The sequence below is a fragment of the Melanerpes formicivorus genome, unplaced genomic scaffold (assembly GCF_026170545.1).
Source record: "Melanerpes formicivorus ecotype bairdi unplaced genomic scaffold, bMelFor1.0.p_v2 SCAF_48, whole genome shotgun sequence".
NCBI classification, from domain to species: domain Eukaryota; kingdom Metazoa; phylum Chordata; class Aves; order Piciformes; family Picidae; genus Melanerpes; species Melanerpes formicivorus.
Window position 1 is genome coordinate 1,623,121 of NW_027142400.1, and position 15,142 is coordinate 1,638,262.

The 15,142-nt window shown below is 40.7% G+C and overlaps 1 protein-coding gene across 2 annotated transcripts; it reads left to right on the plus strand.

The window, feature by feature from the left end:
* The first annotated feature begins 1,582 nt into the window (after positions 1-1,582).
* Positions 1,583-13,221, plus strand: DLK1 (delta like non-canonical Notch ligand 1). Of its 2 annotated transcripts, none has more exons than XM_068160136.1 (5): positions 1,583-1,805; positions 2,652-2,715; positions 3,116-3,246; positions 7,133-7,274; positions 12,080-13,221. In XM_068160136.1, the coding sequence occupies exons 1-5, from the start codon at positions 1,730-1,732 to the stop codon at positions 12,819-12,821; spliced, it is 1,155 nt and encodes a 384-aa protein (XP_068016237.1). In that variant the 5' UTR covers positions 1,583-1,729; the 3' UTR covers positions 12,822-13,221. The 2 variants fall into 2 exon arrangements, with proteins under 2 accessions (XP_068016237.1, XP_068016238.1); XM_068160137.1 differs by having other exon boundaries at positions 3,116-3,210.
* The last annotated feature ends 1,921 nt before the right edge of the window (positions 13,222-15,142 follow it).

Here is a 15,142-nt window from a genome sequence, read left to right on the forward strand (position 1 = left end):
AGAGAATGCAGAAAGTGCAAGTTCTTCATTTGACCAGCTGGTCGAGCTACTATACTATAGGAGTATCACTGAAATCACGGAACATACCTAAGCTTTTAAACTACCTGGGTTATCTCTTGCTCTAAATAAATAAATAAATAAATAAATAAAAAATAAAAAGGAAGCAAAAGTCTAACATAACGAGGCTTCTACATCACCAAGCAGAGAGCTTTTGACCTAAGGGAGCAACAAGCAGCCTTGGACCTGTGACAACTTGAGTGTAAACAAAAACCTAAGAAGGTCAGAATAAAAGCAGAGTGAACAGACTAACAAGGAGCTGCTGATATTTATCCTAGAAAAGCACAAGTTCACAGAAGGGCAGAGTAAAGGATTAAACAGTCATCATTACCACTCCACATTTTCACTTCTCTAGAGTGTCACTGGCCTGGTGAACTACAGTGAAACCTGTGAGAGCAAAGCAGCCTTTTCAAAACACTACGTAGTTTCACTACCAAAGGAAAGCAAGACAAGCAGAAAAGGCATGGTGTCAGCCATAGCTTATCTCGGGTACCAAAACTTTTGAAGAGCTTTGAAGAAGCAGTGTTTACCCCTCACACCTTACTCCTAACGTGTTGCCTTTTAACCCATCCCTCATTCTCTGCTCCTTTTTCTGCCCTTCACTTCCCACATCCTTGGTCAAAACTAAAAGCAAGCATTACTTACTTTTCAACCTAAGTACATCATTGTCTTCAAATACCAGCAAATGGCCTATCTGAAGTTAATGTGAGCTTTCCAGTGTGTGCATTTTGAGTCAGGTGATCTTGAATTAGATTAAAAGTAGATGGTTATATAGTTTTTGTAGCATATCATAGAGATTTCTAGTTGCTTCATGTAAATGCAAAGTGGTAAATGAGGTCTGATGGAAGAAAGCACTACATCAGCAAGCAGCAAACAGTCCCTCAGGAATCCTAAAAACCAGGCATAGCTACTTTAAAAGAAAACAAATAACGTGAAACAATGCAAAGAATAAGAAATAGCCATATTATTTCCATAAGGGACAGCTCAAAGGAAGAATGAAAAGACAGAAATGAGGAAAGAACAGTCACAGAATATAAAGCAGAATTTAAATTGCCTTGTGGTGGAAGTAGTGTTTCTTCTTGATCTGTTCCTTGATTGCTAAAGGTAGCTTTTAGGGGGTTAGGTGTGGAGGGAAGGGGTGTGTCTATGTGTGTTTTGGAGATTTTTTAACTCTTCAGTCTCATGAACAAAATATTTAACCTTCCTTGCCTTTGCTGGTGTCTTTTCTGAAAAAAAGCTGGAGCTCTGATGTGAACGCCTAAGGAAAGAAGTCTTCAGATATCTGAAGACAATCCCCAAATTAGCTCTTTGTGGACAGCCGGAGTAAGTTTTAACGCAGTTAAGGGGCGTGCTTAACACCCCCACCAGACCTCCCTTCTCCCGCGCCCTAACAGACTTCCCCCCATTGCCCACGGCCCCGCAAAGCGTTATACGCAAGGTGCCCCGCTACATTCTCCGCCCCCACGGAGGAGCGCGGGCTAGCAAAGGCAGGGCTGGGCAGTGGCTGCCTCGCCCCTTGGGCAGGTCCCCCACCGGCGGGTGGAGGGCACGGGGGCCGGGAGGAGCGGGCAGCCCTTCCCTCTCCGCCGTCCCTCCTTCCTCCTGCTGCGGGGGGGGGGTGCGCGGTGCTGCCTTTCCGCCCGCTGTCGAGCTCCGCGGAGCGGCCCCGGCCATGGGGCTGGGCGCCGTCGGGCTTCTCGGCTGCTGCTGCTGGTGCCTTCTGCCCCTCGTCCTCCCCGCAGCCCCAGGTAACTCCCGCGACGGGCAGCGCTAGACCAGGGCGGCGGGAGGGTGGCGAGCAGCGGCTCCCCGGCGCTTGCCGCGGGGAGAAGAGGCGAGTTGGGAAAGTTTTCGGAGTTCGGCAGGACTGGGCGGCCAGCAGCGGCAGCGGCGGCAGCTCCCCTGCGGGGCCCCGAAGGCAGACCCCCCCAGCGTTCGCTCTGGCTCATGGCGCCGGGGGTCTTCAGGGAGCTTTTCTATTGCTTCTACTTCTGGCTGGGCGCATTTCTCCTGCCATTTGCGTCGGTGGCTAACGGTGGTGGTTCAGAGGATATTGCTTGATGCAAAAACTAAAGTCCCTGTCTTGAGATTTTCGTAGCTATCCATGCATAAATTAAAATGGTGATGTTTTTGTTGTTGTTTTTATTAATCTGATGGAGGGTTGGAATTCAACACTTTTACTGTAACTCGTTTTAAAAGGAGTTAGGTACCATTGTTCTTAAGGTAGTTCTGAAAAATGCCCATTTAGAGTGGCATGTCGTGAAATGACATCTGTTCTGATATTTCCCTGTCAGAGTATTCTATGGTCATACTACATGCGCCTTGCATTCTTTACAGTTAGTTCTTTACGTCCATTCACTTATCCTATAGGAACAGTGCAATGTGCTCCAGATTAAGTCCACCTAAAATTTTATGTTGCAAAATGCCTTGGGGGGGTGGTGGTGGTGGGGGGGGTGGTGGAATCAGATTATGCAGCCTGAGTTCTTTTAGAATGTCAATAATTTGATCAATATACTGGATATGATGATTTTTTGATGTTGCTTTTTTCTGAGTGCTGATTTTAGTGGTTTGATAGAGCAAATCTTTTCTTCCAGGCGTGAACTGTAAAACTGGCTGCCACCCAGAGAATGGATTTTGTGAAATTTCCAATGAATGCAGGTAAAAGGCTCTGTCAAATAGGGCTGTTATAACAAGAATGGGCAGGTTAAATAATTTATACTGCTGGTAAAACAGACAGAAGATGAAATGATTGACCCTCTGAAAATATGGAATGGTAACTGGAATGATAAAGCACAGACAGATAGGCACTTCTCCCAGTAAAAGAAGTCTTTCCAAATTAGCATTTATTTGTTTTCTCACTGCATGAAATAGTTTTCTTCACATACACTGCTTCTAGTGTTTCAGACACATTGAGGGTATCTGTTTTTTCAAATGTGCTGCACAGTCCAATTTTTTATCCAAAAGTTTACTTATTGTGCCTCAAAAAAAGTAGACTATCTTTGTAATTATGTTCGTTAAAAATAAACTATGCTTCTGTCTTCTCTTTTATCTCTTTTAGGTGTCAGCCTGGTTGGCAGGGTGCTCTTTGTGATCAGTGTGTTCCTTTCCCTGGGTGTTTGCACGGCAGCTGCGCCAAGCCCTGGCAGTGCATCTGTGAGGAGGGCTGGGTTGGCAGCCTCTGTGACATAGGTTTGCACATCCTCGCCTGTCCTTGAGGAAGTGAGACGAAACAGCCCCATCTGGTGCTGGAAACATGCAAAAGTCTTTCTGAATAACTAAAAGATTGAATGGCAGCACCAGATAATAAGGGGGTTCTGAGCAGTGGCATGTAAACCTGGATGGTTTATAGTAACTTAGGCAGGATCATGCAATCTCCTTTGTAACTGGGCATATGTGCAAGCAAAGAGTAAACTCATTCTATTTTAAGCACTGATTATCATGACAGGCCAGCAAATAACTGCTCCCTTGTCATTTAAACATTTTCAATAAAAATACATATAATCTTGTATATTTTAAATAATCATAATTATTTATGTAATATTTACATTATATATGCAGCTTTCTTAACACTTCCTGAAAAGGAAAACATTGTGCTATTTCTTTCTTTACTAACCCTGTGATGATTCAGTGGAGTAGCATTAGTATAACTGAGAAAAAGTTCTGCCTGACCAGACTACCACTTCCCTCTCAGCTGTGCTTCATGTTTGCACTCTCTCACCCCTTGCCAGTCAGAATAAGCCAGTTTAACATAATCAAGCTGAAGAACTAGCCTTTCCTTAGATGGTTTATTTTGGCTGACACAGGCCAGTGCTGAGCCAAAGAGGTCTGAGGAACCTGAAACTGCATGAGCATCCAAGAACACGTGTGTTTTCAGCCCATGTAGCTGCAGCTGGAAGAGGACAGGTGTTCAGAGCCGGATTTTCTTTTCATGTCTTTTGGGATTTTGTTGTTACAGTTTAGAATTTGTAAAGCATATTTGCATTCCACCCACGCAGAAATGCTCAAAAGAGTAGTTAATGATGACACAGTTTGAGATGAATAAAATTTTCAAAATGACTAAAAGACCTGGAAGATTTCAGATAGTTCACATCCTTGCAGTGACATGGAGCTTGGTACTCAAGGTCTCTTTCAGCTTCTCAGCAGGTTTTGCAGCCCATGCTCACCAACTGCACACATAAGCATAGACAGATTGAGAATCATAGTATCATAGAATGCACTGATTGGAAGGAACCTCTAAAGGTCACCTAGTCTAATGCCTCTGCAGTAAGCAGGGACATCCCCAGCTGGTGCAGATGTGTATAAACTCTCAGAGATGTTGTTCTGAACACCTCTTGCAGATGTCTTAATACCTGAGGGAGTCATCTAGGTTCTCATTACAATTAGTGAGGAGTAATGGGTCCCTCTGCTGTCCATGGTCTACAATCCCATGATATCTAAAATCCTAGATATCTGAAGCTAGGCAGAATGACACACACACACACCCCTGCAGCCTTAGGAGGCTCAGTTCTGTTTCTTGCCAATTTCTCCAAAGAACCAGATTTTTAAAGGTACCATCTTCACACCTAACAATTCCTGTAAGATAAACTTTTTAAGCTGTGCATACATTTAAAAGCCAAGCTGCCTGGCTGAATTTTGAGACACTTAACATATGTTAGCAATTCTGCACCTTGCAAACTTTCCCACTTTGCAACTAGTAGTTAGGATACTTTGGAAACTGTACCTATGAGAAATATAATTTTAAAACATATTCAGATAGTTCTATAATGGCAAGAAAAGGTACCCCTTGCTTAAGCAACTGTGAGCGAATGTGAATTCACAAGGACGACAAAATAGGAATTGCAAATTTACAGGAGAGTCTGAAGTTCATTTGGCTATCACTGTAAATAAGTATAGATACAGTTTCAGCAGCTCATTTGCTTGCTAAGCGTGGAAGGGGGAAAGAGATTATTTGGACTAGTAGTGATATCTCTTTCTCTGTTCTCCATAAAAGTTAGTTTCCTTGGCTTGTACTATGGAAGGTCCCTTCTGAAGTAGTCTTAGACCAGAAAGTGGTTTGCTTTGTAGACAAGCATGACAGAAAAGTCAATACGAGTGTTATCACTGCCGGTTCACCTCTTTGCAGTGAAGTGCACTATCATGTCTAACTGAATGCCATGGCATCTTCTCATCCTCTGGAAATGCAGCCTTGAAATCAAGTACATGACCATGTAGAATCAGGTTGCACAGCACAGGGTTTCCCTCTGCAACTCTCTGATATACACTACATAGTACAAGAACAGGTACCACGTCAAACACTGGGACAAACAGCAAAGGGAAAACCAATTTAGTCAATTTATTCAAAATAAAAAATGTTAGCCCAGTCAGACCATATATTCCACCTTGCTAAATCAGGTAAGTCATCTCTAGCTGTACCTGCACAGTCATGGTAGCTTGTCTCTGACTTTCCACTTAATTTGGCTAAAACCCAACATGTGTAAACTGGGGATACACTGTGCTAGATGTCACTTGAATGCTTTGCTTAGGGCATGTGTTGGTAAGACATCACCAAAGAGTGTGTAGATAGAGCCTGTAGCACCTACGCTAGGCATGCATGAAAGAGGGTCTAGATATTCTGCTGTGACTGTTACTGAGTGTGCCTTCCTCTAAGAACACTCAGTGATTGCTTCACATACTGCAGCATGACAACTTAGTTTTACATAAAGATTAATTAATGTATTGGTAACATGATTGTAGCCCTTCATAATACATGTGCAAATGTACTGTCCTATTTTTGAATTCTCATCTCAGACTCTGTTAAATCTTGAAGTAAATAAATGACTTAGTTGTTGTCCTTTCTAGAGATAGTCTAAGTAAGAGAAAAATGGGCTATTTGAGACTATTTTAAAAGAGTATGTTCCTTCAAACTTTAAAGTTTTAAAATTAAATCCTTGACAGAAGTGACTAGAAGTAATGTGTGTATATGTGTGTGTGTTTGCACACACCTGCATGTATGGATACATTTAAGAGAATTTCTCCACTTCTGCATCAAATTTCATGTTTTGTTAGCTGCCTCCAAGTCTTGTGAAAATAGGCGGCAAACAGCACTTCAGAAAGTGTTCAAGGTTATTTTGGTGGTTGTGAAAATTGGAGCTTACACTCAAAGTGCATGGGAAGTGGCTGTCTTGCAATGAGGATAGGCTAACACGTTAGAAAATAGAGCCTCTATCCAGGGAAGATGGTGTTTGAAAGCTAAGGCTGTTGAAATGTTTTGCTATGCTTAAAGTTTTGCAGTACCTCATGGTACTGTCTAACTTTTGTGTTACATTTTGGGAAGTAAAATATAACTGCCCTTAAATCCCTTTTCGTCTTCTTAGGAAGTGTATGTGTGTATGTATGCATGTGTGTGTACAAAGCGTCAGACAACTTGCAGTTAGCACTTCTCTGCAGCTGCTTCATCAGTTGGCTAAAATATGGACTTTTTAAAAAAATATTTAAAAATTTTAGTAATAATTTGAGTGGGAAGTGGTTTAACAGGAAAAATGTAAAGAAAATGAGATGTGTGACTTTGGGTTCAGAACTCATACAGCTTGCTCTTCTGGTACAGTTATGTAAGGGCTGGATGCAACCCAGCTAAAAGATTACATTTTAAGACATTATTTGTAACTTTCTGATCTCAGTTATTATGAAATGTTTGTTCATAAGCACATAATGATAGGCTCTGGGCAAGGAGCAGAGAGAATTCCCAGTTCTTGATTGCTTCATCAGAATTCTGCTCATGGAGAAGCCAAGGCTGTGAAAGGATAACTAGGCTACATACAAGTTATTTCGCCTGTGCTAATATTTTATTGATAATATCACTTATTTATAAACCGGAACAATTCAAATATGTTTTACAAGTGGGAGCTAGGAAAAGAGAAACAAGCTGAAAGTGCTTGAAATATCTGAACAATCTGCACTCCATTTTAACAGAGGGAGGAACAGATCAGGATTTATGAAATGCAGAATGAGAGACCATTAAAGCTATACTTTGAAATATTATATACTATTTACTGACTCATTGGATTAATTGAGCTCTGGGATATTTTTTTTTAAACAGATATTCACCCGTGTTCAGCAAAGCCCTGCACCAATAACTCAACATGCATAGAAACTGGTGGTGGAGGATATATTTGCTTGTGTGCCCAAGGATTTAGAGGAAAAAACTGCCATCTCAGAAAAGGACCTTGCATTATTAATGGGTAAATATTGATTTCTAATGTGAGGTTAAAATCCTCACTCCTGCTGACTGCTACTCAGAATTCTTTGCTAAGTAGAAGTATCTCTGTGCTAGTTGCTGATATTTTTTTATCAACGTTTATAATTCTGATCTGTTTGTTCTGTAAAGATTTACATATATCAGCATGAGTTTGTGCATAATTTGAGTACCAGAAGTGATAATTTGCACATTTTGTTGTGGTGAATTTATGCCTTCCTGTGATTTTTTGTAAACAAACTTGAAGTAACCTCTTTTCCTATGTTCTCACCTCTACTGAGAGATAAGTGTATATACAAACCATATACAGTAATCAGAACAGTAGCCAACGCACAAGCTGTCTTCATAAAATCATCCTGTGCACCAGCTTGTCGTTTTTCTTAAATGACATATAATAGTATATCCTTACTTTACTGAAGGAGATAATCTCACTTCTACCAGAACAGAGTATGGGAGGCCATTGTTTTCCATTCTCTTAGGAAAGTGGGATGTGAGGAACAGCATTGTCATGAGGTTGAGGGAGGTGACCTTTCCCCTCTCTGGTGAGAAACATCTGGAGTGCTGGAAGTGCCCAGTGAGAGAAGGAGTAGGCACAGACTGAAAAATTTCAGCCCTATCACTGGTAGAACTGCCTGAAAAAAAGGAACTTCAAAGACAAAGAAAATGTGAATTGGTGGGTTTATGAAATCTACAAGTATCTCTTGTCTCCTAGCTCATCAAGGATCTCACCCCATAAGCATGTATGCATTACTGGTGGACATAGGCTTGGTAAAACTCACCTTAAAATGACAATTTTCTATGGATTACCTTCTTTCTCTCTAGCTCCATATTGGTACCCTCTGGCTCAATTTTTACTCATCAGTAGCTAATTATGAATATTCAGATCTACTTTATGGCTAAATATTCCTGAACACTCTTGTTTGAGGAACCTTGACACCACTCACTACTTGGCAAAAATTGCCATTCTTACAACTCTATGTCAGTGGAATTTCTTTGCCATTGCTTTTTATTGTTGTATAGTCGCACAGTTCTGTCTGAGTTTACCTTCAGCCTCTTAAGATAACGACACTGATTTGACTTTCTCTTCACTGACAGTGAAGAAAATTTAAATTCCTTGAAATTTAAATTCCTTGAAAGTGCCTTGAATGACATCCAAGCTACTTGGCTAGCACAGGAGATGTGAATAGCTTGCTTTCTCTAATTGTCATCTGTAGAGCAAATATTTCAGTAACTCAGCAAGGACATATATTAACCATCCTGAAGAACAGGTGAGGCATAGCATTAACAAAATAATACAGATTAGGTACATGTACTTCATTCAAATCCTCATGGTTTTAAATTACTGAAACTGTGTTTGTGTGATGGTATTCTGTGTTAGAACTGAAGGCACATGAGCTAGTCTGGAAATCATGAACAATTTCTCTTCAGGAAACAACACGCTTGAAACAAATTCCTTTTCTCTAGGTAGCTGTGTCTTTTTGCAGGAAAATGAGAAGCAGGCTCTGAATTCTGGTTTTAGTTCAAAAAGACAACTGTTCTCAGTAAAAACACTTGATGTCTGCTAAACTTCACAGTCACCAGTGTACCTTGCATCCTGGAAAGAGACCTCATTATATGATGCCACCTCATTTACATTTCACTTCCTCTCAGTTTCTCTGTACCTCAATGCTAATGTTACCAATGTTGGTATCACTAAGTATTGCCATGGGCTCCTAAGATAATGTTCACAGATGGAACCAAGTCAATTCACAAATCAAAGTGACTGTTCTAGTCTGTTTACAAAATCAGACAGGTGTATCTGTTCTGAAGCAGAGCAGTGTGTGATACATTCTAGAATGAAAGCAGAGTATTTGGAAAGCAAAGAAGTCGTAACATCCATGTTTCCACTAGTCCTTCATGTACCACACCTTGCTGAACATGCATTAAATGCCATGAATTTGAACTGAATATATTCAAGGTGATTAATATTAATACCTTATTTATTTCAGCATATTAAAATTAGACAAATGCAACTCAGTGTCAGTAATAAAGAATAAATTTTCAAAATTTAGCCTAATTTCACTTAAATGTTTTTTTATTTAAATTTTTTTAGATTCTGAAAGGTTCAGGAAAAAAAAATTAAACTTATATTGTCCAGCAATTCTGCCCTATCTCCTTATAAAGTACTGTAATTCAGCCCACCCATGAGGGTTCAAACTTCTGCACATTGCCATATCCAAAGCGCTTGTCAGATTTTCCATGAGACCTGGAAAGCTAAAAAAAAAAGGTGCTAGACTCTCCAAGAAGGCCATAACCACTCATTTTCTCAAGAGCTGTACAACTACAGCTTCAGTATTTTGCTAAAAGTTGACACAATGGCTAGTGATTGTAGAGAAATCCTCGTTTCAATAATCATCTCAAATTGTCACCAGAACTGCTACGTCCAAGTCCACAGCCAGCCATGCCTTTCACTTGACTAATACTACTTCCAGATGTCCAGTTTGTTCTTTCAGTAGGCATTTTTCTCACCAACTGCTACAGCAAAGGATACAAGAAGACAGAACAGTTTTTGAGTAAGAAGCAAAAATATATACAGATGATTCCTCTACCATGATAGTCATGCTTTCCTGATGCATGGCTGACAGATATTTCAGTTCCCAGTAAAGCCAGGTGTGCTTGGTGTAATCTCCATCATAGCTAGTATCAGAGTAATGGCTGGGCACTTAAGAAACTCAACTTTAGTTTATCTCTATTTCACAGTCCTGTCACTCAGATATCAACAGAATCACAGAAACACAAAATGTTAGGGGTTGGAAGTGACCTTGAAAGGTCATTCAGTCCAAGCCCTCTGCCACAGCAGGATCACCCAGAGTAGGTCACACAGGAACACATCCAGGTGGGTCTTGAATGTCTCCAGAGAAGGAGACTCCACAACCTCTCTGGGCAGCCTGTTTTAGTGTTCTGTCACCCTCACAGTGAAAAAGTTTTTTCATATGTTTGCATGGAACCTCCTATGCACCAGCTTGCACCCCTTGCCCCTTGTCCTATCATTGGACATCACTGAAAAGAGCCTGACTCTGTGGTGACACCTCAGTCTTCTCTTCTCCAAGCTAAAAAGACCCAGTTCCCTCAGCCTTTCCTCAAAAGGGAGATGTTCCACTCCCTTAGTTGTCTTTGTGGCTCTGTGATGGACTCTTTCAAGCAGTTCCCTGTCCTTGAACTGTGGGGTCCAGAACTGGACACAATACTCCAGATTCAGCCTCACCAGGACACTGTAGAGCAGGAGGGGAACCACACCCCTTCTAATACACCCCAGGATGCCACTGGCACTCTTGGCCACAAGAGCACATTACCAGCTCATGGTCATCCCATTGTCCACCAGAACTCCCAAGTCATTTACCCCATAACTACTCTCCAACAGATTAGCCTCCACCTATTCTGGTATATGGGATTGTTCTTTCCCAGATGCAAGATTTGTTGTATTTCATGAACTTTCTCCCTGCCCAACTCTCCAGCCTGTCCAGGTCTCACTGAATGGCAGCACAGCCTTCAGGTGTGTCAGCCACCCCTCCCAGTTTTGTGTCGTCAGCAAAATTGCTGATAATGCTCTCTATTTTGTCTTAAATATCTGGAAATCTGTTACAGCCAATTGCTGCTGCTACTGCCTATGTGGAATGTCAGCATTCATGAAGCTGTAATGTTTGTTACCCAAGGGACTTTCCCCTGTAGAAGAACAACAGCCTGGATGTTTCAACTATGTACTGGTTTTATGTTATGTATCTTCAGAGACTGATAAGTATTAGGAAACGTATTGTCAGAGAGGTCTGTTGTAAACTTTGCCCAGTGTTACTCACTTTTAGAAGGTAAGCTTTAAAAACTTTATTCATACATGATGAACTGCCATGAAAGTGGGTTTTAAGCTTTTTTTTTGAAAACTAGGATCCCTTTTCTGTCAACAGGGCCAGATGAAGGACCAAGTCCACACTGCATAGCTCCATTGCACTGGCACATTTGTGCCTTTCTGCCAGATGGGTGTCCCTATCTGTTCACCTAACACTCAGTGAGGCATAGTTAAATTTCAAAGGTGAAAAAAAGGGTGTCTCAGTGAATTTTAACCACTTTAAACATAGTACCAGGTGATTAATAATTAAGTTCTTCAAGAGTTTGCAGAAATTCTTGGTTTCCTGTGGTCCTGCCCTCACAGCTGCCTTTGTCAAGGCTGAAGTTACCCCATTTATATTTTTAAATGTAATGATATTTATGAAAATTTTGTCAGAACAGCATGGTTTGCAGGAAAGTATCAGTTTGCTTCTAAATTTTTTGTGTTTGTGGAGCACTGGAAACAAAACCAATCAGCTTTACATCTATCTGCTGTGGCAGAATGTTTTGCTTTGCAAGTATAATACATAGATTATTTTATGATTAATCAGGTGAAAAAGAAAGCCATGCTGCTGGTGTCTTTGTTCAGTCTTGTACGAATAGTTGCTCATCTAAATAGCTCTAAGCATACAAAAACACTGAGAAGCTTAATTTGAATAAATATTTGAAATTTAAAATCCCTTCACAGCTCTTCAGGCTGAATTTATATACTGGTGTACTAATCCTGCCTGAGCGTCGGCAGAAGGTAGTATAATCTGTATTGACAAAGCTGTTGAACAAATTCATTCTTGATTCAACTTCATTGACTTCAGTGGATTTCATTTAGAGTTGCCTCTTCTAAAGAAATCCAGCTTCTTTTATTACATAAACTCTTTCCTGATAGCTTCTTTCTTTGGACTTCAATTCTTTCTGTGTATTTGTCACCTGTTCTAGCTCTCCCTGCCAGAATGGAGGAACATGCATTGATGACAGTGGTTTTGCACCCCATGCTTCCTGTTTGTGCCCTTCTGGTTTTGCTGGCAACTTCTGTGAAATAGATAGAGATGACTGCGAATCAAATCCATGTGAAAATGGAGGAACATGTACAGATGTTGGTGTGGGTTTCAGCTGTTCTTGTCCCCATGGCTATACGGGAAAGATCTGCAGCAGCCGCATCGTATTCTGTGCAAGTGGCCCGTGTGAGAATGGAGGGACATGCAGTGAACATCCTCAAGGAGGATTCGAATGCATCTGTAAACCAGAATTCATTGGTCTGACCTGTAAATATCCCAGCAGAAACTCAAGTCTTTCTGGAGTGAATACAGAGACAAAGCATATGCAGAGTTATAAGCCAGCCTTAAAAGCTCATCACAGATCAGTGCATCAACAGCAAGAAATCCTGAAAATAACAATGAAAGAAACAATCCAAAATGCAGATCCCTTGCTGAGCAGAAGTCAGGTGATATGTTTTGTTGTACTGGGCTTGCTTACATGTCTTGTTGTCTTGGGTACAACTGGAATTGTGTTTTTTTCAAAATGTGAAATGTGGCTTGCCAATGCCAAGTACAGTCATCTCCTACGCAAGAAAAAAAACTTTTTTCTGAAATCTGACAATGGGGAAAACCTCTCAGTTAATATTATCTTCCCAGAGAAGATCAAATTGACTAATTACACTAAGAACTACACTGCCATCTAGGCCCTTAAAAGGCAAGCAGCCACTTGCGACTTTTCATAGCGATGTGTAAAACAGATTGAGTTTATTGCCTGTGACTGGCCTCAGTGTTTGTGGGTACATTTCCTGTAGCTTGTTGTCATGGTCTAATAAGCGGACTATGAAGTGATAATGAAGAAAAGCAATGTATCTGTACTGCTAAGTACTTTTTTACACCCCAAAATAAAAGAAAAAAGAAATAATAAAAACTTAAAGAAAAGGGAATGCTCATTTGTTTTCCTTTCAAGGCAGCTATTTTTTGTAGAATATAAAGTATTTTACCACTGGAACTGTACTGCAGCTCTTCTGTGTTGTTCGTAACTTATTTGGCAAGCATGGTACCTGTGAATTACCCAGTAATGCTTTTATTTAATAAACAGAATTTAAGGGCTATAATTGTTTACTTATTCATTTGTAAATATTGTGCTACAGCAAAGTCAGCAACAAGTGTCCCTACTTAATTCTTCCGCTATATATGTTGAAGACTTTAGAGACTATGATCAGCAGGAGCAAATTCACACTGATGTCTCCCTATCCAGTCAGTTTTGTTATTTTATATGTTTATAAGACAGATTACTTCTTCTACATATACCTACAGGTCTATAGATCTATTTTATAATGTTAGAAAGGTGTTCATTATCTTTAGGTGTACTTTCTGTTTGAAAGTCCTAGTAGAGATTCTGACTTTTCTAAGTAAATATTCTTCAAAGAATCTCCTGTGCCGTGGGAAGAAGTGAAAAGGAAACATGTTGCCTGAAAAAGGACAGCTGCTTTCAGTTCTTAATTTCTGCTTTGTTTCTGTCACATTTCAAGTAGAGGACAAGGTTTTCAAGGATTCAAAGGAGCACCAGGAAACACACAATGGCTCATGAAAGCCACAAAATCATTAGGGGCTTGAGGTCATTAGGGTCATTGAGGTCTTAAGTCCCTCAGGAGAATCGCCAGGGCCCTCAGCCACTCACTACCCACAGGCCCATTTCACATCATCCCAGAGCTATTGGTCCTCATCTGACCTATACTATAGCAATGATGATCTCCACCTTTGCCTACTGGATGGACCTCAGACATGTAATGTAGGTGGCCCATCTACTGAATTGACTTTTTGAACCTGTGCTCCAGCCCCACCTCTGTCCCGTCTTGTTTTGCTCCTCACTTGAGCCTATGGATGGACTCTGGACCTGATTCATTGCTTGCTGTGTCTAGTGCTGAGCCCCATTACCAGCAGCAGCTCTGGTGATGTTCTCAGATTCTGTGAGACTGTGAAGTCCCACTCTGGAGCATGACCCTCCTGGGTTTTCCAGTTTCACTTCCTTAGTGGCTGCTGTCTTCTCCTTTAAAATAAAATAAAACAAACAAACAACCCACAAGCTCAAATAAACAAAACCCCCAAACAAAACCAAATCATTTTGAACCACAGTGCCTAAAGGTGTCTTCACTGCTGGTAAGCAGCAATTTACTTCCCCAGCCACCCTAGGGTAAGAAAATTTTGCATCTTCTTCTAAGCTGCCTGGTAACTGTGCTATTCCTAAATCCATTAACTACTACTCAAATTTTAAAACACCAAAAAGCCTTAAAGCACATACAGCACTTTTTCTGTTGACCTCTCTCTTAATTGCTTATAACATAGCAAGTTTGCTATACTGCTGATAATATTTGCATGTTGCTATGATCGTGTGGAGTTTATTAATAGGTGGAACAATAGGTGGAACAATTAACAACACTAACCTTACTAAGTAAAAAAAAAAATGTGGAAAATATTAATTAAACCTATTTACTGGTTTGAAATATCTGGCTGTGGAACAGATATCTCACCAGCAGGAACATGTAACAATTTAAACAATATGAGCAAAAATCCAGAAACAACAAACAGTGATTTAAACTGTAAAGAAAAAAGAGAAGAGCATCAGCAACATGCCAGAGATTGCCGAAAATGGGGAGGAACTCTAGAATTCTCTTGAGCAACAGACCTTTAACAGATGCTTATAAAAGTCAGATTTTGTAATGACTCACTGATCCTGGTACCACACACCATGCGTGGGGATTTAAACAAAACCAAAAGGGCGCTGACCACGTGAAAGCTGCAGGAACAGTTTCACTTTCTGTTGGCTTCTGCAGCTTGTTGCTGTAGCACGTACAGGGTTTATCTCTGAAGGCTTTGTAGCTGAAAGGTTCGTAGAGGCTTGCAGGGCTTGTTGGCTTTGTAGCTTTGCCTGTCTTGGAGAAGTTCTTCAGCTGCAATCTTCACAGCGGTGCTTGTTGCTTCTTTCAATAAAACAAAACTGTCCAGGGGACAATTGGCTCCTCCT

What these genes read in the sequence shown, in the direction of transcription:
- DLK1 (XM_068160136.1), top strand. Translation starts at nt 1,730, where the DNA reads ATGGGGCTGGGCGCCGTCGGGCTTCTCGGCTGCTGCTGCTGGTGCCTT. An exon ending in CGTCCTCCCCGCAGCCCCAG is followed by an intron (nt 1,806 to 2,651) that starts GTAACTCCCGCG and finishes CTTTTCTTCCAG; the next exon opens with GCGTGAACTGTAAAACTGGC. An exon ending in GAAATTTCCAATGAATGCAG is followed by an intron (nt 2,716 to 3,115) that starts GTAAAAGGCTCT and finishes TATCTCTTTTAG; the next exon opens with GTGTCAGCCTGGTTGGCAGG.